At 46.3% G+C, this 21513-nt stretch overlaps 1 protein-coding gene and 2 long non-coding RNA genes across 15 annotated transcripts in view; 1 reads left to right on the forward strand and 2 right to left on the reverse strand.

Annotated features, from left to right (window-relative positions):
- Positions 1–106: 106 nt before the first annotated feature.
- LOC112651559 (uncharacterized) lies at positions 107–18841 on the forward strand. The gene is made up of 3 exons (XR_003130882.3): positions 107–330; positions 11743–11901; positions 17833–18841. It is a non-coding gene; the product is annotated as an uncharacterized LOC112651559 (long non-coding RNA).
- LOC118354489 (uncharacterized) lies at positions 1999–7294 on the reverse strand. The gene is made up of 2 exons (XR_004815067.2): positions 6950–7294; positions 1999–2722 (listed from the first exon to the last, which is right to left on the reverse strand). It is a non-coding gene; the product is annotated as an uncharacterized LOC118354489 (long non-coding RNA).
- The window catches only part of MICU1 (mitochondrial calcium uptake 1), a 248629-nt gene continuing 237179 nt past the window's right edge, over positions 10064–21513 (reverse strand). For 12 of the 13 annotated variants that reach the window (XM_025434857.3, XM_025434851.3, XM_025434861.3 and 9 more), the window contains 2 exons: positions 15987–16076; positions 10064–11045 (listed from right to left, as the gene is read on the reverse strand). In XM_025434857.3, the coding sequence (XP_025290642.1) occupies positions 10885–11045; positions 15987–16076 (251 nt within the window). In that variant the 3' untranslated portion in view covers positions 10064–10884. The remainder of the gene's footprint in view (positions 11046–15986; positions 16077–21513) is intronic. The other variant, XR_007410155.1, reaches the window with a different exon arrangement.

Consider the following 21513-nt stretch of genomic DNA (forward strand, 5'->3'; position numbering starts at 1 on the left):
GGAGGCCGGGCGAGCGGAGGGCTGCGCCAGCCGCCGGCACGTCGCGGGGCAGGCGGGCGCAGGGTGATGACACAAACCCCCTCGCCCCTCCTTTCCCGAGATTTGAGCGAGAGTTGAGCGAGGGCGGAAGTGCTACCGTATGTCTCCTAAGAGGGGCGCGGCTAGGAGAGGTATTGCCGAGGGTGCGTGCCCAACCATCCTGGGTCATGCTGGGGCCCCTGAAGTGGACCATGTGCTTGCGCGTTCTTGGAAGTGACTCTGTGGCCTTGAGCCGAAGGTCATTTATCGATTTCGTCCAACAGGCATTTGCCAGGCTGGGTGTGCGCAGTGGTGAGCACCACGGAGCCCTGCCCTCATAGAACTTACGCTCTGGTTGGGGGGCGGGAGATGGAGATGCTCAGGTGGGGACAGGTGCTGTGAAGAAAATGAAGGGACTAGAGAGCGGGAGGTGCTATTTTAAGTAGGCTGATGAGAAAAATCTCTCAGAAGTTGGCATTCTAGGGATCCCTGGGTGGCGCAGCGGTTTGGCCCCTGCCTTTGGCCCAGGGCGCGATCCTGGAGACCCGGGATCGAATCCCACGTCGGGCTCCCGGTGCATGGAGCCTGCTTCTCCCTCTGCCTGTGTCTCTGCCTCTCTCTCTCTCTGTGAGACTATCATAAATAAAATAAACTGAAACTTAAAAAAAAAAAAAAGTTGGCATTCTAAAAAAAGAAAAAAAAAGAAGTTGGCATTCTAACAGAAATCTGAATCCAGGACAAAGAGCGGGTATTCCAGATATGACTTTATTTATTTATTTTTCTTTTTTTTAAGATTTGATTTCCTTATTAGAGAGAGAGAGCGCACAAGCAGGGGAGCAGGGCAGAGGGACAAGAAGGTCCCCCACCTCCACCCCCGAGCAGGGAGGCTGATGGATGGGGGCTCCTTGCCGGGGCCCCAGGATCGTCACCCGAGCCAAAGGCGGTTGCTTAGCCGACTGAGCCACCCAGGCGCCGCCCTCCTCCCCCCCCCCCCCCATGGGACCGTTTGCAGGGAGGGGTGGTCCAGGCTGGAGGAAGAGCTTGCAAAGGCTCTAGTCCTGGGAACTTTCTCGATGAGTTACTACTGGATCCCCCCCGGAGAAGCATGCGGGCTTACCCTGGAGAGCGGAATTGGCCACCGCTCCAGTGAAAGCCGCCCCGGCCGGGTTCCCGGCCCGCGTCGCCAGCTCGGCTGGTCGGGTCTCAGCCCCTCTCTGGGGCTTTCCCGCAGGATGTGGGAAGAGGCCCCCTGCTCTAACCCAGGCGGGGATGAAGGGTAACTCGGATGATCAGGGCGACGGCGGCAGTGGTGAGTAGTCGTCGACCTCTAGATGTGGTTTTGCAGACACACGTCAGAATGAGTTTGTTCACTGCTGGATGGGATGTGGGACTGAGGAAGAGGGCTGTCGAGCGTGATTTCAGGCTTTGGGGCTGGGCAGTGAAGGAACAAAGCCCGCCTTTACTGCAGCAAGAGAAGCTGGGGGAAGCCGGAGAGGAGTTTGGTAGAGGGGATAGGAGATGTCTGGTTTAGGGCGTGTTAGGTTTGTGATGCCTTTACTTTTTTTTTTTTTAAGATTTTATTTATTCATGAGAGACAGAGAGAGAAAGAGAGGCAGAGACACAGGCAGAGAGAGAAGCAGGATCCATGCAGGGAGCCTGATGCAGGACTCGATCCCAGGACCCCGGGGTCACACCCCAAGTCCAAGGCAGATGCTCAACCACTGAGCCACCCAGGTGGCTCATTTAGTCATTTAATTAATGATTTAATGATGAAATCACTTAATTGGGCAAGAGATTTTGGTAATGCAGGAGACAGGGGAGACAATTACAGGAGTAGGCGGGGGTAGGGCATCTGGGGCACAAGTGAGGGGACAGCTTTAGATAGCTGTATGGTCGACTCCAGATTTTCAGGAGGGAAGGCAGCGTGGCTCGGTATACTGCAGGCCAGCTGGTAAAATTGGAAGTGGGAACATAAGGAAGTTCTTTTCAAATAGCTTTTATTTTCTCAGTGTAATAAGAAACAGGACATCCTTGGCTCTACAGGCTCACTCCTTGGAAGTCTCTTCACCTCCAGCTTTCCTTTCCGTTCCCACAGTTCCCTTCTTAATGCAAACACTTACAGACCGACCGCCAGCTGGCCTGCCAGAGAATAGCCTGATGGCGGAGGCATCAGCCCCTCTTTTTTTTTTTTAAGATTTTATTTATTTATTCATGAGAGACCCAAAGAGAGAGGCAGAGACAGAGGCAGAGGGAGAAGCAGGCTCCATGCAGAGAGCCCGACGTGGGACTTGACCCTGGGACTCCAGGATCACACCCTGGGTGGAAGGCAGTCGCTCAACTGCTGAGCCACCTGGGCGTCACAGCACTTCCCTAATAAGACAGCCCTACCCTTGGAGAAAAGATCTCCAAAGATTGACCGGTCCCTAACATATGTTAATGAATAAATACTAGGACACCCTTCATCTCGCCTTTGTGAGGTTTGTTGACCTAGGACTGCCAGGCCAATCGTCCCCTCTTCTGCTGAGTATCACGAAGTCTCCTCTTTCGTTTCCTGAGTATCACGGGGCCCCTCTTCTCCGGCCGACCACAGGTGCTTCACTTTGTGAAGGGGGCACTTGTGTAAAAGAAGGCCTGTAAGTTCATTGCATTAAGGGATTGGGCTGTGATTGCCCAGCCGCTGGCTGGCGAGCCCTCTTTTTCTTTCCTGCAACACATAAAAATGACAAAATGTTACTTAAATTTAGAGTCTGTGGTCAGTAATTTGGCTCGGTTGGCAGGGTCTGGAGCAGTCAGATGCTGAAGAGACAGGCTGAGTGTGTGTATGTCGTAGGGCTGCTCTGTGCCTTATTTTCTGCATTCTTCTCCTTCCTTCCTTTCTGCAGCTGAGCTGGGTCTCTGCATTGTTTCCATTCAGAAAGGCTTTGTTCTTTCAGAAGGGATTATAAACTGTCTGACTGCTGGCCTAACCAGCCTCCATGTCACGGCTCCCTACCTTTCTTGTAGATCTCAAACTGGGTGTATTGTTTTTCATCTGAGGCATTGACTCTCTATGGGTCCTTCTCAGTCCAAAGGCCAGGACGGGAGCCACACTTCTGCTCAGTTCAGGTTAGACATTATGGTCCTTGGTCTATCGGTTTTGTTTAAAAACGGAACTGGTAGGCCAGCTTGAAATTAGTTTCTCCTTGATAGTTCTTGAAATCAAGATGTCATGATTTTGATCCAAGGGAAAAATTGGAAAGGTCTCCCCTGACTAGCTGGGATCCTGGTATTTGTGGGAGGGTAAGGCTCAAAAAGAGTGGAAAAAGAAAAAAGTTCTTAATTGCCTCCACAGATACCCAGGAGAAGTCACTGGGGAAATCAATCCCCAAATGAATCTCAGCATCTCCCCATTTTGCTTCTAGAGCTGACACCATCCTTGTATTAGATGACCAGTAGCCTCTGTATTTCCCTCCTCTGGGGGCACCAAGAATTCACAGTCTGACCTTAATAAGCTTTAATCTCCTATTGTCTCCTCTCCATCTCTACTAAGACATTTCACCCCAACCCTATCTATCTGACTGTCCTCCTAAATTATCTTTCCCATTGGCCACACAAACCTGTTCTTCCAGGCTCAGCTTCAGCTCCATCTCTGCAAAGAGGTAGGATTAATTTAACAGGCAGATGTCTATATGGAAAGCCAGGCCCTGTGCAGAATTTGAGGGATTCAGAATGCACTATGTCTAAAGGACAGTGCCTGACCTCAGGGAACTCACAGTCCAGTAGAGGAGCTCGACAGTAAAAAGCGAGAGGACAGTGTGGCAAGTACAACAGTGGGATTGTGGGTAAGCTCCGGAGAAGGCTCAGAAGAGGGAGTTGCTAGTTGTGTGTGTGGGGTCTGAGATGACATCTGAGACAAGATCTGAGGCTGAGAAGGGGCCTCCTCCTTTGTGAGTCTGGCTCCCCCAACGACACTCACCTTCACTGCCTCCCACAGCAAGATGAAGATCTTTTTTTAATTAATTAATTAATTAATTAATTAATATATTTTTTAAGATGAAGATCTTGCCCTCATGTTCTCCATGACCTGAGCACAGGGCCTGATACCTAATATGGGCTCAAATTTGTGAAGAGAGTAAATGGATCTCAGAGACAGGTTTTTCTCTCTATAAATACTTTATTCAGAGTTTTCCTGAACTAGCTAGGGGGATACATTCCTGCCTAAAGCTTCAGGAGGAATTGCCAAATTAGTACCCCCCCACTCCCTGTCATTTGCTCTTTTGCTGGTTTCCCAGTGTCCCTTGCTGCCTCCAAATGTGGCTCACCAAACCTTTCTTTTTAGAGAGCTCCAGGCCCCCAAATCTCTCCCTGAGAAACTGCTCTTACTGATTAAACCATGGTATACAATGGAATACTGTGCAGCTATGGGAATGGCGGGGAGGCTTTCCAATGTATCCCTTAAAAAAATTTATGTATTTATATTTTTGAGAGTGAGAGAAGGCAGGTGGGAGCTGAGAGGGACAAGAAGACTCTGTGCTGACATGAGGCCCGATCCCACAACCCTGAGGCCATGACCTGAGCTGAAACCGGAGAGTTGAACGCTCAACTGACTGAGCCACCCAGACACCCCTTTATGTCCTATAATGTTAGGGTTGACTTTGGAACCATGTGAACGTTCACCTATGGGAAAAGAAAGAAGAAAACCTGAGCCTCACACTGAAGATGGTGAAAATTTACCCACATGTGCATGACTGATAGGTGATTGAATATTCGAGTTTCAACAAATTACTGGTTGAATGAGTTCAAAAGTATTTCCCCATAGCATCTTTGGGGATCTCCACTGTGGTCCTTTGGCCTCTCTCTTATCCCTAGAGAAAAAGGAGCTCTTGACACCTAGGCAGGGCTGGAGTCTGGAAAGACGGCACCAGGCACTTGGGGTCCTTCCTACCAAACCTGTCACTGATAGATAACCCATAGATAACCCGCCAAGCACCGGTTCTTTGATTCAAAGTCCTTTCACTTCAATGGTCTTTACTCCTAACATCCCTTGGGGAAGCGACGGAGCTGGGGTTAGTATTTTACAGTTAGGAAACTGGTTCAGACTTATGTGTTTGTGATTAGTTGGCCTTGAAGCTCAGAGAACCCAGATTTTTAGGAGATTCCTACACCATATCTCCACCCTAGACCCCTTTCCTGGGTCCAGATTCTTTTTTTTTTTTAATGTTAATGTTTCTTTTTCTTTCTTTCTTTTTTTTTTTTTTTAAGATTTATTAGAGAGGGAGAGAGGGAGGGCATGCAAGCACATGAGTAGGGGGAGGGGCAGAGGGAGAGAAATCTTCAAAGTAGACTCTTGGCTGAGTGTGGAGCCTAATGTGGACCTCGATCTCACGACCTGAGATCATGACCTGAACGGAAACCAAGAGTTCGACACTTAACTGACTGAGCCACCTAGGTGCCCCTAGGTCCATCCAGATCCTTCTATGTGACCACCCATCAGATATTTCTACCAGGATGTCTTATGCACCTGAGCATGTCAAAGATGCTGCCTCTTCCTCCAGCCACAGCTGGTTCTGTTTCCCAATCCCACTGAAGAGCACAACCATACACTGTGTTACCTAAACACAAATCTGGGTGTCAGTTGTGATTATTCCCTCTCCCTCACAATCCTCCAACTTACGTGACCCCACCCCCATCCCTCAGGGCTGACCTAGACATCTCCCAATTCTGTTAGTGACTCCAACTCTGCAGCCATTGCCCTAATCCAAGCTCCCTGCATCTGCTTACCATTATTATAGCAGTCTCAAACCTGGATCCCACTCCAATCCATCTGTGGCATTTCAGGCAGTCATCATTCCAAAATGCAAAGCTCATTACATCATCTTCTGGTTTAAAATCGTCAGTGGCTACTAATTATAATTAAGATAAAGTCCCAACTCCTTATTGGGTCTTACAGGATCTTACAGGATCTGGTTCTGTTTTCCCCCTCTCTCATATAAAGTCATCTGGGTTTGGTATTTTTTGTTATAAGTAGATTTTATTTTATTTTTTTAAAGATGTCAATTATTTGGGCAGCCCTGGTGGCTCAGCTGTTTAGTGCTGCCTTCGGCCCAGGGTACGATCCTCGAGACCTGGGATCGAGTCCCGTGTCGGGCTCCCTGCATGGAGCCTGCTTCTCCCTCTGCCTGTGTCTCTGCCTCTCTCTCTCTCTTTGTGTCTTTCATGAATAAATAAAATTAAAAAAAAAAGAAAGAAAAAAAGATTTCATTTATTTATTCATGAGAGACACAAAGAGGCAGAGACATAGGTAGAGGGAGAAGCAGGCTCTCTGTGGGGAGCCCGATGTGGGACTCAATCCCGGGACCCCGGGATGTGACCTGAGCCAAAGGCAGATGCTCAACCACTGAGTCACCCAGGTGCCCTCTTTTTTTCCAACTTCTTGAGGCAGATGCTTATTGTCAGCTCATCATCTATAAGTAAGTATGGAAGTTGTTAGGAGGTTTTAAGTTTCCCTTTAGCTGTGTCCCACAAGTCTTAATATTTTGTATCTTCATTATCATATTCTGTTCTAAGCATTTTAAAATTTCCATGATGACTTTTTTCTATAATCTATGTGTTCTAAAATCTTCAAATGCATTTTTAATTTGTTTTTTGGGTGAAGATTACCATATTAATTAATTCTAGGGTCACAAAATCACTCTCCAATCTGTCCTGGATACTCCCTAGAGCTTCAGTTCCCAGAAACATGCTTTTTGGCCTTTGGACCTTTGCAAGCGAGGCAGCCTCTGCCTGGGCCCCTCCCCCACTGTTAGCTCCTACTCAACTGGCAGGCCTTGTTTTTTTTTCCCCTTTTTACTTCAAGAGAAATCCTTTCCTCTGCATGCTTGCTTTGACCTCCAAATTGGGATTGGGTGGCCCTTCTGCTTTTCTAAGTGCTCTCATAGCAACGTGTACTTACCACAAACTCCTTGAAGACCTTGCTTAATGCTTGGCACATACCGGGTGGGCAGTAACGAGTTGTGGAATGAATAGAGCAACTCATGCACTCTCATTTGCTGGTAAAAAATCCCATTCTGGAGCCACAGGAACACAACACAGGCATTGCTGCTTTCCTCTTCTCAATGATAATATGCATACTATCTCTTTTCATGGTTATGGTCCATCTCTGGCCGGTCATCCCACCCTACACTGTGCTGCCCAGGGCCCTGAGAGGCCTAGTCTCTGAAGCAGGGCTGGGGTAGGCTGGACTCAAGAGGCTTCGCCCTCTCCGGCTCCAGACCAGAGTCCCTGCACTGAGCCTTCTTGCCAGCAGGTGGCACTTGAAGCCTGAAAGCTGAACTCTTGCCTCGGTTCCCTCGCTTTTCTAAGCCTCTTGGGGCACATAACCCGGCTTGGGCTATGCTAAGCCTTGGAGAGGATGCTCCATCCAGCTGGGGCACCTGGCTCCTGGCTCCCATACTGCTGTCCCTTCTCTCCTGTCTGGCAGCAGCTGTGCCCTGGACTTCTCCTTTCTTAGACTCCAGTTCAGTTTAAGTGCATATGCTTTAACCAGAGCTAAAATTAGGTGGGGCACTAGAAGCTATTAATATGATTTTTGAAGAGCATGCATATTCTTAAACGATTTTTCTTAGAAAGTCTCTCTCCATATTCTCTCTGCTTGTCCTTGTGGATGATGCTGAGCCCAGGGTCACAAGGAAACCCAGCAGCCTGGGTTCCCTCTGAGTTTCTTTCTTTCCCTGAAGCCTAAGGGCTAGAACTGGGGAATTTATTTTTTTATTTTCATTTTTTTTTAAGATTTTATTTATTCACAGAGACACAGCTAGAGAGAGAGAGAGGCAGAGACACAGGCAGAGGGAGAAGCAGGCTCCATGCAGGGAGCCTGATGTGGGACTCGATCCCAGGTCTCCAGGATCACGCCCTGGGCTGCAGGCGGCGCTAAACCGCTGCGCCACCGGGGCTGCCCTGGGGAATTTATTTTTAAGAAATAGAGAACATCAGCAAACACAGAGAAAGGCTGTGGGTATGTGGGAGAAATTTATTGTGGTATTGCTAATATCATTTTTACATTGTCCAAGAATTATTTTAAAATTGGCTTTTGGTAGTGGACTATTTCTTTGACGGTGTCACTGCTCTGGGTCTGAACTTTGTGGATGACAATCCCATAAACATTACATTGATTACAGCAGTGTTGTTAGGGGTGGGCAAGTGGTCCTTGGGAGGCAGAGGAGGGGCTACTAGTCTTGTCAGGAAGATAGTCCAGGTGGGCTTAGGAGGAGACAGCTTGAGTGGAGTCTTTTTTTTTTTTTAATGATTTTATTTATTCATGAGAGACAGAGAGAGAGAGAGAGGCAGAGACACAGGCAGAGGGAGAAGCAGGCTCCATGCAGGGAGCCCAACGTGGGACTCGATTCTGGATCTCCAGGATCACACCTTGGGCTAAAGGCAGCGCTAAACCACTGAGCCACCCAGGGTGCCCTGGAGTGGAGTCTTGAGGAGGGGAAGGTTATTCTATCTAGGTAGAAGAAACAGTTTGGATAAAAAGAGAAGCATGTATCAGCCTTTTGTACTTCCCAGTGCTCCCAGCCTATCCCACATGCTGCCTAGTGAAATCCTCTCAGCCTGCTCACATGCCACCTTGCTCAAGGACTTCTTTGGCGGACCCTGGCCTCTTCTGGGTGATTTAGCTGGTACCTCTTACCTGCACATTTAACCCTATTGTGCCAAAGTGTGGCCATCCTGTCTTCTTGAGCACCTGGACCCCCTATGCTTTCTCAGGCACTCCTAGCGGCTAAAGGAGCCCAGCTGAAATTCCATGTACCTGTGGTAGGTGAGTGCCCTTGACAGAGGGTTTCAAGATGTAGGTAAGATCTTTACCCTATCCTGCTGTGCTCTGGTTTTCAGCTTCCGTGAACCCAGGCCAATCAGCAGATCTCTTCTTGCGGGAGAATGAATGCCCATGAAGGCTGTGAATGGGACTTCTCTTGCAGGCTGGAGAAATGAGGGTTGTGGAAAAGAGTGATTTTGGGATTCTGGGACAAATTTAAGAAAAGCTCTCATTGGGCAGCCCTGGTGGCACAGTGGTTTGGTGCCGCCTGCAGCCTGGGGTGTGATCCTGGAGACCCGGGATCGAGTCCCATATCGGGCTCCCTGCATGGAGCCTGCTTCTCCCTCTGTGTCTCTGTCTCTCTCTCTGTGTCTATGAATAAATATATTTAAAAAAATCTTAAAAAAAAAAAAAAAAAGAAAAGCTCACATTTTGCCCCAGAGCAATGAGCAAGGCAAAGACCACACTTGGGTACCATAATTCATATCCCAAGAAAGGAGAGTGGAAGGCAGAGAGGTAGGTGAGTGGCAAACTCATTTGAAAAATAATCTAATCTGCTCCCAGAAAGGATGCTGGAAATGAAGTTGTGAAGTTGCTCTGGAGAAAATGCTGGGGTTGGCACTGTCACAGGTGCAGAGACCCAGGCCTCTGCTCTTAATTGGCTGATGAACATTTCCCACCAACTTCTAGGGCTCAAAGGAAGCTCTGGGTTTGGTATGGTGGTTCTGTTACTGGACTCAAGACACTGTCAGGCCAGGGAGCATTACCTGGAGACGTTCTGGAGGCTGCAGGAATTCTGGAGGAGAACTGAAGGAGATACTTTTGGACCTGGAAGAAACCTGAGAACTCATTAGGCTCAACCCTGTCATTTTGCAGTTAAGGAAACAGATGGGAAATTACTTGTTCAAGGCCATACTGAGTTAGTGAGAGGTGAGTCCGTATAAAACACTGGTTGTTTTGACTCTAAAATTTAGGTCCACTACACCAGATGATTTCTCATATACACCACCCCATCTTAGTTCCTAATTGTGGAGTCTGAGTTACCAAGGACTGTGTACCTGGCCGAAGATGATGCCATCCAAACTGTGCTAGGACAACGCCACCACTGCCCTCCAAATGCCCTCACTTTTAGCCTTTCAACAGGAAGAACCAGACTGTGGTAGAAGGAAACAGGCAGGATCTCAAACCCAGTGGAGAAATGAAATGACAAGTACCCCAGAGGATCCTAAAATAAAAGACACAAGAGCCTTTTGTGGGGGTAGGGGGAGTTTATTGTAAACTGTTCTAATTAAAGTGATATTTTACGAGGGTTTAAGACAGAGGGCAGACAGGCTCTGAGCCAGGCTTCAGCTTCAGAGGGCCGCTCCTGGAGGGGAAATGGCACTTGCAGGGAACACAGACTCAATCACTGCTGCTCATTAGGCACCGAGTTATGGCAGAGTCCTCCTAGGGAGCCCAAGAGCCATGAAGCAGCTGCTTGAAATTCCAAATCTTGCTCCAAATCCCGCTGTGCCTATCACCTGCCCGGAGCAGGCCTCAGAACCATCCTGGGGACTGACATGGATCCTTTCTCTGGCCCAGGCTGCCCGGCTCTTCCTCATGACCGTTCATCACAGGCTTCCTTCTGCCTTTCAGAGGTCTTCCCAACTTGTGGCTTAAAAACACCAGCAGGAGGAAAAGCAAAGAATGTTCTTAATGTAAATCCACAGCAAAAATTACTCGAGAACTGTTTCCCAGGGTTTGCGGGTATGTGGGTGGTTCCTTGCATTCTTCATCCACAGGGTAATTTGAATGCATGGTGCTGATGAAGATGCCAGAAGCCTGAACTTTTGGGACTTGTTCACGTTTTTGAGAACCTATGGGGATAATCACTGGGCAGAAAGAGAGCTGAGCAAAAATGCTTTGCCAAAGAAAGGGTGGAGAGGAGAAACTGGTTGAATCCTGAGATCATTCCCAAGAGGAAGGGAGCGCTACTTCCAGAAGCAGCAGCCAGAAAGCTTGTGCCAAGGCTCTGCTCAAGGGGTCAGGGTGCTCTGGGTGGAGGCGGTGGTCCCTCTCACAGTTCTGGGTTACTGTTTAGGCAAAGCGAAGTCCCAGGCAGTTTCCTGTGCGCATTTCCACATGGCCTGCATGAGGCGGGTGAAGCCCATGTCTTTGGGCTTCTCTAGGCCTCTCATCAGCCGCTGCTTCATGATGGAAACAAATTCCTTATTGCTCAGCTCCCCATTGCCTAGAGGAAGAGGCAAACACAAGAGGGATAAGTGGAGGCCTTTGAACAAAGACGCTGAGAAAATGCCATCATTCACACCCACATCACATGTGGGTTCCAGAGCCCAGTGCACCCTCACAGCCAAATTTAATTCTCTTGGCTTCAAACAAATGGTTTGCTCCTTCCTTGATGTTTTGGATTATAACTCAGTGGCAGGTTAGTGTAGTATGATAAAAGTTGAACAAGAATATATCGTAGGTCAGGTCCTATACTAGGATTTGACAATAAAGAGGTAAACAGGACCTTGTCCTTTGAGATACAACCAGGATGTGGGAGAGACAAATATATTATTTTGACAGGGTGGCAAATGCCAAAGTGGGGTGAACAGAAGATGCTATGGGGGGCACAGAGGAAGAGATCTAACCCAGGCTCAGCATAGTGCAAGCACAGAGCAATAAAGGCTTCCTGGAGGTGACTCCTAAGTTGAATCCCAGAGGATGAGCAGAAATTGGCCAAGTAGGAGGGAGTGAGACAGAGGAGGCTTTCTAGGTAGTGGTTCATTCTAGTCGCATGAGCAAAGGCATAGGCAGGGAGCAGGCTGTTGGGTACCTAGGAACTGCTGTACACAGGGGTGGGGAAGTAAACAGAAGGGGTGGGCAGGAGACAGGTCCCCAAGGGGCTTGTATTTTCATTAAAGTGTTTGCGCTTTATCTTCCAGGAGTGGAGCGGAAGGAAGGAAAGGACTGCAAGTAAGTAAGTGAGATGGAGTTAGATTTCCATTTTGGATGGATTTCTCTGGCTGGATATGGGGATAGGACAAGAGAACCACATAACTGGAATACAGGAATCAATCGGGAAGACTACTGCCATAGTCCAGGTGAGAGATGAAGTAGGGTTTTCACAGTAAAAACCAAAATCAAAAATCTGGCTTTGGGTTAAGCCTATTTTCTCATGGCCTCCCATTTCGCCCTCTTCAGTGACAGTCTCTTAGGTCTGGAGAGCAACTTGGAGTGTGTCTGGTTTAACCAAAGGTCAACCTCTTCAGCCACACAGAACAGGAACCATGTCAACAGTAGAGAACAGTTACCCTTTAACTACACGCCTAGGAGTAAAGGTCTGCTGCTGACTAAAAGAACGGCAGCCATTTCTGGTGGGGATAAGACAACAGGAAGCCAGCAAACAGACTCTTACTAACAACTGGCCTGGGAAGAGAGTGGAAAGAAGGAACACAGGGTTTACTTTTGTGGAGAGTACCTGAAAACCTAAACTGGCCCATGTTTTCTGGCTGGAGGGAGCATGGAGAGCCTCAGAGGTACCTCATAGCAAGGAGGAGATTAGGAGATTAGGAGACCTAATCTATGGTTTTCAAAGTCAGGAGAAGGATTATCTTTGGGAGAGGAAGTGACTGGAAGGCAGTACCAGGGGGCTCTGTGGTCCTGCTAATGTGATGTTTCTGGATAATGCTGGTTATACAGGTGTGTTCAGTTATTATTTTTTAAGAATTTATTTATTTGAAAGAGAGCATGAGAGAGAAAGTGAGTGAGCACAAACTGGGGGGCAGGGAAAGGCAGAGGGAGAGGGAGAAGCAGGCTCCCCACTGAGCAGGGAACCAGATGCTGGGCTTGCTCCTAGGACCCTGGGATCATGTCCTGAGCTGAAGGCAGAGGCTCAACTGACTGAGCTACCCAGGTGCCCCAGTGCGTTCAGTTTTTAAAAATTTAGCAAGGTGTTTACTTATGATATTTGCACTTTTCTGTATGTATATTATACTTCAATATAAAGAGTTAAAATGTAGCCTGGCTGGCTGAAAAGTGACCAATAATATGGCTTATTAAGAATACAATTAAAAGGGCACCTGGGTGGCTCAGTCGGTTAAGCATTTGCCTTCAGCTCAGGTCATGATCTCAGGGTCTTGAGATTGAGCCCTGTTGGGCTCCTTGCTCAGTGGGGAGTCTGATTTTCTCCCTCTGCCCCTCCCCCTATTTGTGCTGTGTGTCACTCTCTCTCAAATAAAAAATAAAATCTTAAAAAATGGAATATAATTAAAAGAACAAAAAAGGTCTAAATGAGATTCTTAATATCTTTATAAGAGAGGCTGAAGATGAAAAAATCTGAGGTCATTTAGACTATCATGGGATTTGCTTCCTGCTTCCCTAAGGCCAGAGCTAATCAATGTGAATGGCTTCTGCTACTTATGAAGCAAGTATATGACTGAATGTCATCTGTGTGCATGTGTCATCTGTGAGTGCAACTCTAAATTCTGGGATGAACAAGTCTGAAAAGTCAATGTCCTCTGGCATTTTGACCTAAGATCTAGAGCTTGTAGAATAACAATGGCTTTTAAATTTAATATGCACTTCCTTTTTCTGTAGATAAAAACAAACAAACCAACCCAGAGGTGTTAAATGATTTTTTTAAAGGTGACTCAAGTAGATATTGACAGAACCTCCTTCTAAAAGGCTGGAAAATCCAATTTCATTTCTCAGGCCTTCCTAGGAGAAGAGGGGCACTGTGAGGCCGCTTGCCTTTATTCTCATATTTACTTTATGGACTGGCTCTCTGGCTTCAAAAATTATAAAATTAAGTGTTTTTTGGAAAAAACCTCAAACCAACTAGAAGTGATTTTGCAAAAACAAAATCTGAGGGAAGCTAAACTGTAGAGCAGTGCTCTTCATTAGAACCATCTTTCATGAGGGAATTTTTTTTTTTAATCTGTGCTACTTAATATGGTAGCCACTGGTCACATGCAGCTATTGAGTACTTGAAATGTGGTTAGACAGACCAAGGAACTGTTTTCAGTTGTTAATTTTAATTGATCTAAATTTATTTTTATTTATTTATTTATTTATTTATTTATTTAAGATTTTTTATTTATTCATTCATAGAGACACAGAGAGAGAATGAGAGTCAGAGACACAGGGCAGAGGTAGAAGCAGGCTCCATGCAGAGAGCCTGACCTGGGACTCGATCCAGGGTCTCCAGGATCATGCCCTGGGCTGCAGGCAGCACTAAACTGCTGAGCCACCGGGGCTGCCCTAATTGATCTAAATTTAAATAGCCACATGTAAGTAGTAGTATCATTTTGGATAGGGCAGCACTAGAGAATAACCCACCCCTACCCGAGGGTGAGGCCATCTTCTTGTTCTAACCCTGGAACAAAACAAGGTTTGACTCAGACCTTGGTTGTGGGTGCAGGTGGGAGGTTTAGATAACTCAAGTTCAACTAGGTAATTTCAATAACTTAAGAAACACCTATTAGGTGCAAAGTACTATCGAGGTACCTATGGAGGAGTCCAAAGGTGAACAAAGGACTTGCAACTACCCTTAAAAGGCTCATAATTTATTTACTGCAGGGTTATTTACAATAGCCAAGATATGGAAGCAGCCCCAGTGTCCATCCACGCTGACTGGATAAAGGAGATGTGGTGTGTATGTATGTACATGTACGTACACACACACACACACACACACACACACAGACACACACACACACAGACACACACCCTGGAATACTACTGAGCCATAAAAAGCAATGAAATCTTGCCATTTGCAATGACATGGATAGAGCTAGAGAGTATAAGGCTAATAAGCAAAATCAGTCAGAGAAGGACAAAAACCATATGATTTTACTCTTGTGGAATTTAAGAAACAAAATGAGCAACAGGGGAAAAAAGAGAGAGAGAAAAAGAGACAAACCAAGAAACAGGCTCTTAACTAAGGAGAACAAACTGATGGTGACCAGAGGGGAGGTGGTGGGGGGGATGGGTGACATGGGTGATAGGGATGAAGGAGGGCACTTGTGGTGATGGGCAGTGGATGATGTATGGAATTGTGGAATCACTATGCTGTACACCTGAAACGAATAGAACATTGTATGTTAACTCACCGGAATCAAAGTGAAAACCTTAAAAAAAAAAAAAAAAACCTCACAACTTAGTAGGGAAGATAGGTCATATACACAGAGGTAGAGAGTAACATGCTGTAATGAAGACAAATTGAAACACGTTAAGGAATAAAAAAGCCCAAGGGATTCACTATGCCGGGGCCAGAAGGAAGGTTTCACCAAGGCAGGAACTTCTGACCTGCTTCCTGGATTCCACTGGTCTTACTTCCTAGAGGGAAGATGAACAATGAATCCTGGCTGTGACACAAGCAGTAGAGGTAACAGAATAGAGGGAAGCTGCCAGCTTTGATTCATATCCTCGCTATGCTATCTACTACTACCTGTGTGCTCCTGGGGAAACGACTCAGCCTAAGTCTCAGCATCCTTATCTGGAAAATGTGGTGAAGAACAGTTCTTACAGTCAGAGAATTACCTGAGTAGCTTAGCACAATGCCTGGCTCTTAGTAAGCACCGAGGAAAAGGGTAAGGTTCTACTGTGAACATCAGTAGTAGTATTATGCCAGGACACATAGCTGAGAAATGACACCACAGTGGAACCAGGACCTCTTAAATGGGCTCAACTACAGAGTGGTCACAGACACCACAAACCACTGCAAGCTAGAGGGCAAAAATGGAATGTGAATGACTGCAATGTGCTTTGGGAGGTAGAGAGGTCAGGACCACCTTTCTAGATGCACTCAGTTAATTGTGTGCTCCTGGTCTATTAAGGGGCAAGTTGAGTCTAATATTTTTGTTTCCGTTTTTTTTTTTTTTTAGTTTTTATATTTGAGTTTACTTTTACAAACACTACTGGAATTGAATTGTTTCCTTTGTTAAGATCTTTATGGTCATACATTAATTTAGGCCTATAGGCAAATTGGAGTTACAAGAAGAAATGGAAAACACAAACCAGGACCTATGGTTATAGTTCTCAAGTGATGATGCGGAGGGCTGAGCTACTGGTGTGGGAAAGGGGTAAGTTGAAGAGGTACAGGCTAGTGCACTGGAGCTGTCTGCAAGGCTCCGTTATAAACAATGTCTACTTCAAGGACAATCTAACTCCAGAGGGCCCCACTCACCATCGCAGTCAAAGAGCGCAAACACCACATCACACACATGGTCGGAGAGTTCCACTTTAGCTACTGTCCTGGCCACCTGCTGCATGGTCACTGAAAGAAGAGAGATGCTGAATTAGTACGGCAGAGGGACTTTCAGTTTGCGGTCTCTGAATGGGTGGGATAAAACTACTCGGTCATAATAAAAAGTTTTCAACTATACTTAAGTCATATTTAAGAAAATGAGAATTTGGTTTTAACCCAAAACATCCTTTCCTTTTCATCTCAGGTTCCATTCTTTTCTTTTTAAAAAAGATTTCATTTATTTACTTGAGAGAACATGCACACAAGCAGCGGGGAGGGGCAGAGGAAGAGGGAGAAGCAGACTCCCCGCTGAGCAGGGAGCCCGATTCAGGGCTTGATCCCAGGATCCCAAGATCATGACCTGAGCCGAAGGTAGATGCCCAGTTGACTGAGCTACCCAGGTGCCCCTAGGTTCCATTCTTTTCTACTGCTGCTATATTTTAGGAGGTATATACAGTTAAGTAAGAGTGCCTGATACTAAGTTCATAGAGACAGAAAGTAGATTAGTGGTTACCAGGGGCTAGGATGATGGGGAATGGGAAATTAGTGGTCAGCAGATACAGATTTTCTCTTTGGGGTGATGGAAACATTTTGGAAGTGACAGTTGCACAACAGTGTGAATGTAATTAATGCTGATGATTTGTACAGTTAAAAATGGTTTAACTGTCATCTTTATGTTAATATATATGTCACCACAGTAAAAATTAAAAAAAATTAAATTTTATCCACTTATTTGAGAGAGAGAGAGACAGAGACAGAGCACAAGCATGAGACATGGGGAGGGGCAGAAGGAGATGGAAAGGGAGAGAGAATTTCCAGGTGACTCCCCACCATGCATGGAACCTGATGCAGGACTCGATCCCATGACTCTGAGATCATGACTTGAGCTGAAAACAAGTTGGATGATAAACCCACCGAGCCACCCTGGCACCCTATACCATAGTAAAAATTTAAAAGGTGAAAAATCCACATAATATTTAAGCATGGGATTCTAATGGTCTAGAGCATGCATTGGTGGTTCTCTTATTACCAGGAGTGTGCCTTGAGAAAAAAACTAAGAACGCCCGATATTGCAATAGTCTCCATCTTGGCATCTCTCTCTGGCAGGAAAGAATATGATGATGAAAAAGTCAAGGAAATAAGCAGGCAGCAAAAGAATGAGAGGTGGGGAATGAGGAGGTTTGTGTCAGGACACTAACAGGCATCACCTTTCCTTTGCTGACTGCCAGCTAAGGACCTGCATCCATGAGCTCCTTGCCCCTCCTCCTGGCCTTCCATCAGCCACTCTTTCTTTTCAACTGTGCCCTCTGGGGTAACAGTGGGCCCCCATATCACTAATTCAGTGTCTGTGGCCTTTTTTGTTTTGTTTTGTTTTTCTTCTTCCAGACCTCCACGGAAAATCTCTTCTCTCTTACCATTTTCTCTTTATCTGACATTTACTGTTAGACACTGGCAATCATGTGAAAATTGGGTTCTCATGAAAGACAAGCCAGGAAAGGTTAGGCCATTTCCACTACCTATTCTCACTGTCTGTCCTCAAACCTGATCTAGGGGCACGTATAATTTATGTTATTGCTTATGGACACTTATCTTAAGTGAGGTAAACCTCACGGGAAAGAAAAGGATTGACTTTTACTTATCAATCAACTAGCAATGAAGTGTTCTAAATATTAGATTTAAAGATTAGATTCACCCAGAAGCAGTGTGAACTTGAATTAAAGTCAGTGTGCCTTCTCTGTGGATTTGGTTCCTATTAATTTCAGTTCTTTCCTGTCATTTTCTCCAGCATTCAACCTTTCACTTGGCCTCAGTCACCTCTATGTATTCACCACAGCGCCCCCAAGGTTGGCAGATACAAGTACCAGAGCAAGGCAGAGATGCAAGGAGGGGATGCAGGAGAGAAACTGCTTGGAGTCACCAGACTCTGAGCTTTGCTCTGGCTCCACCACCCATTTGCTGGGTGACCCTGATGAAGTCTCTTGAAATCGCTTTAAATTTAATTTTTTCATATTCATATGAGGGGATGCCACAAAATAACTGTTGAGGGGCTTAGCAGTCCAAAGAACAGTTTGTTGGTGTTTTTGAGAATCTGAGGGTGGAGGTATACAGAGACAGCTGAGGATCTCTATGACAAAGGGTATAGGAAAGTCGTATTGGCCACAAGTTAGGCTATGCCTTAGTGTTCACAGCCTCTGGCTTGAGGGGGACGGCTGCCCAGGAGGGCAAGAAGAGTCAGTTTTCTCACCCACACCCAGGATGTTAGTTAGGGTGAAGGAGGAATCAAGATCCCTTGGAACTTCAAGACTTCAGCAGAAGGTATTTCAGCGGATGTTCATGAGATGTGGTTAACTGCCGACAGGGGAGCTGGAGAATCTGCACAACTGCAGAAGTTCTGGGGTTTAAAAACTTTGCCTTGTAGGTCTAGATACTTGATTTTCTCTGCTGGCCCAGGAAGAACTGATTCCTGCTAACTAAACTGCCCAAGGAAGGAACAGAAATCAGCATGCCAATTTACAACAAGAATAGTAACTGTTAAGAGAACTAAAATGGTAACAGCTGGTTATTATACTTCTCAGTTGGAAAATCTAACTAAGGAAATTCAATTCATCTCAGAAGATTGCTCAGTGCAAACAGAATCGGATCAGAAGGAACTGGATGCCTCAGACTGTGATAGAACTATCCTTTGCAGTCACAGAATATGTTCTGAGAAGTGGATTAAAACCGGCTTTGTATTCGATAAACAGTCGCTTTGTTATTAACCATTCCTTTGTCTGCATTTCACATCAATCCCACACTTCCATCAAAACTGATAACTAGCCTCTTTTTCTCTTTCCCATTTCCTTCCATTCTCTCAGGGCAGAGTACCCGCTGCTGATTCCTCTTGATGTTCCAAGTGCCCATCCTTTGCACCACGAAGACTGGTAGGGTCCTTTCCTCTAGATAAACCATTAACTAAATAGGATCCAAGGATATCAGTGACTGCTCTTGACAATTTTTAGTGAAAAGCTCACTGAAGTGGTACTTAGTGGTTACAGAACAGGGACCTCTGGAGGCCACCAGCAGGAATGCCTCATTATCAATGCCATCACTTGACAGAACAATTACAGATTACATTCTGTTTCACTTGGAGACGGTTACCAGGCCTGCTAAGTCACTGTAACTCAAACTACTGGGATGTCATCAGCTAGGGGTGCCCTTTCCCTGTCCAAGATCCTCAGGTCCCGAGGGTATGAATCAGAGCAGTGGAGGAAACAAATCTTTAACTAGCTGGTGAGCTGTCAAAATGTGAGCTCTTGGGAACAAGCAAGATGATAGCAGATTACAAGCCACATGCTTGACGGCTGGTCCTGAGAGTTGGCTCATTTATATTTGCTTCCACATCCCTGAGTCAGAAAGTCATAATTAAATCATAGCAAGCAGGGATGCCCGAGTGGCTCATCGGTTAAGCGCCTGCCTTCAGCCCAGGGCATGGTCCTGGAGACCCGGGATTGAGTCCCACATCAGGCTTCCTGCATGGAGCCTGCTTCTTTCTCCCTCTGCCTGTGTCTCTCATGAATAAATAAATAAAATCTTAAAAAAAAAAATCATAGCAAGCAGAACACTGCCCTCCTCCCCCACTGCCCCACCCAGCTTTTGACCTCCCCTAGGTAGACCAGGATTCTGGAATCTGGGTCTTTCTCACTGATGATGCTAACTGATTGATGGCTGGGATTCTAGCTTGTAATCTGAAAGATGTCTGCCTGGAGCGTGAAGTCACCCTGGAGAAGGTCTAGGTTTCCAAGGCCTATATACTTCTTTGGTGCAAATGTGGTCCTGCTGCCCGAACAACAGATGGACAATGAGATGGGGTGATTTCTACTAGATTAGGATAGGAAGAATGTGTAGAAGCGGGCTCAGCTGGCTCTTGAAAATGTGGTACCCTTTTGAAAAGTCCAGACAGAATCGAATCTGAGTTGTGCCAGGTCCCCAGTCTCCTCTCTGGCAAGGTCCATAGCTGGAGAGTTCAGTAGTAGGAAGAACATATGCTGAGTCTGTGTGACTACAATGTCAGAAGCTACGTTACACAGAGTTATTTACCACAGTTGTCGAACAGAAGAAGGGAGAGTTCTGCAGGGATAAGAGACCAGATATCCACTTGGAATCAGAGACTCTTAGGACTAGAAGAGAACCTCAGAGAAAGTGCAAAATCCAGAGAATAATTTGCTCAGCGGGCAGCGGACCTAGGTCTAGAATCTAGGTCTCCCGACTTCCAGTCCCATAATCTTTTCTGTATGCACCCTGGGTCTACTTGCACCTGTATATGGACAATACTGATTCCTCTATGAAAGTGTCCCCCTAGACAACAGAGAAAGCTCAGGTAAAAGAAAAAGCTGGTTGGGGAATCCTCAGTGCTAGTGGGCAGAGATCAGTAACTGAATAGCTGGAGGCTGTGAGGAGGAGTCAGCATTATGGTTTGATCACAGATCTGATTGCCCTATATGCTGGAAGACATTAGCATTCCCTTCAAACTTCTAGTAATTTCGGGGATAATTTAAAAAGTTTATTTACCTGCAACCCAATGAAAAACACGTGAAACAGGGCAGCCCTGGTGGCTCAGTGGTTTAATGCTGCCTTCAGCTCTGGGCCTGATCCTGGAGACCCGGGATCGACTCCCACATCAGACTCCCTGAATGGAGCCTGTTTCTCCTTCTGTCTGTATCTCTGCCTCTCTCTCTTTCTCTCTCTGTGTCTTTCATGAATAAATAAAATCTTAAAAAAAAAAATACAACAACAAACAAGTGAAACAGAGGTGGCCCTGGGAGCTCTTCCCCACAGTTGCCTCTGATGCACAGATCTGGCTACGATGATGAGCGAGCATGACCCAGTTAGAAGCTGCCTGTCTCTTCCTAATTGCAAAGGTGTTTGGAAAGGTGATACTCCAAGTTGGGCTGGCAGTCTCTGGCTGTGTGGCCATGTGATTATTCCTGCCTTCCTGGACTGCAGCGGAAAAAATGAAAAGCTGGCTTGTGACTGCCAAGGTTAAGTGAGGGGAGACATTTCTGCTTCAGTCCTGGAAAGGCTAATGATACAGATGCCTTCGTTTCTTCAGTCAGTCCCTAGATGGCTTTGGGGGTGTGGTGGGGATAGGTAGAAGGATTCTCCCTCGGAGAGCACTGTCCTTTCTTTTGTATCTTCTTTCAAGGCACTTTGGCTAAGAGAACACACACATTTCAACCTGATTCTGGGGGGCGGGGGAGGCGGGAAGGACAGCATTCATGGGAACTAGCAATTTAAGCAGCTAAGAGCAGAGCAGTATACCAATAATGAAAATAACAATTCCTTGTTCTTCCTGGTGCTTTTAAGATGTAGGTGGGTTGACCCCCTCTGTGTACTCCGGCTGCCACCTAGTCAGAGGTGATGTTGGTGGTCCTAGCTCCTAAATACCAGAACATGCAACAGAGAAAACCTGAATCTCAGGTTTTCTGAA

The sequence above is a fragment of the Canis lupus genome, chromosome 4 (genome assembly GCF_003254725.2).
Source record: "Canis lupus dingo isolate Sandy chromosome 4, ASM325472v2, whole genome shotgun sequence".
NCBI classification, from domain to species: Eukaryota; Metazoa; Chordata; class Mammalia; order Carnivora; family Canidae; genus Canis; species Canis lupus.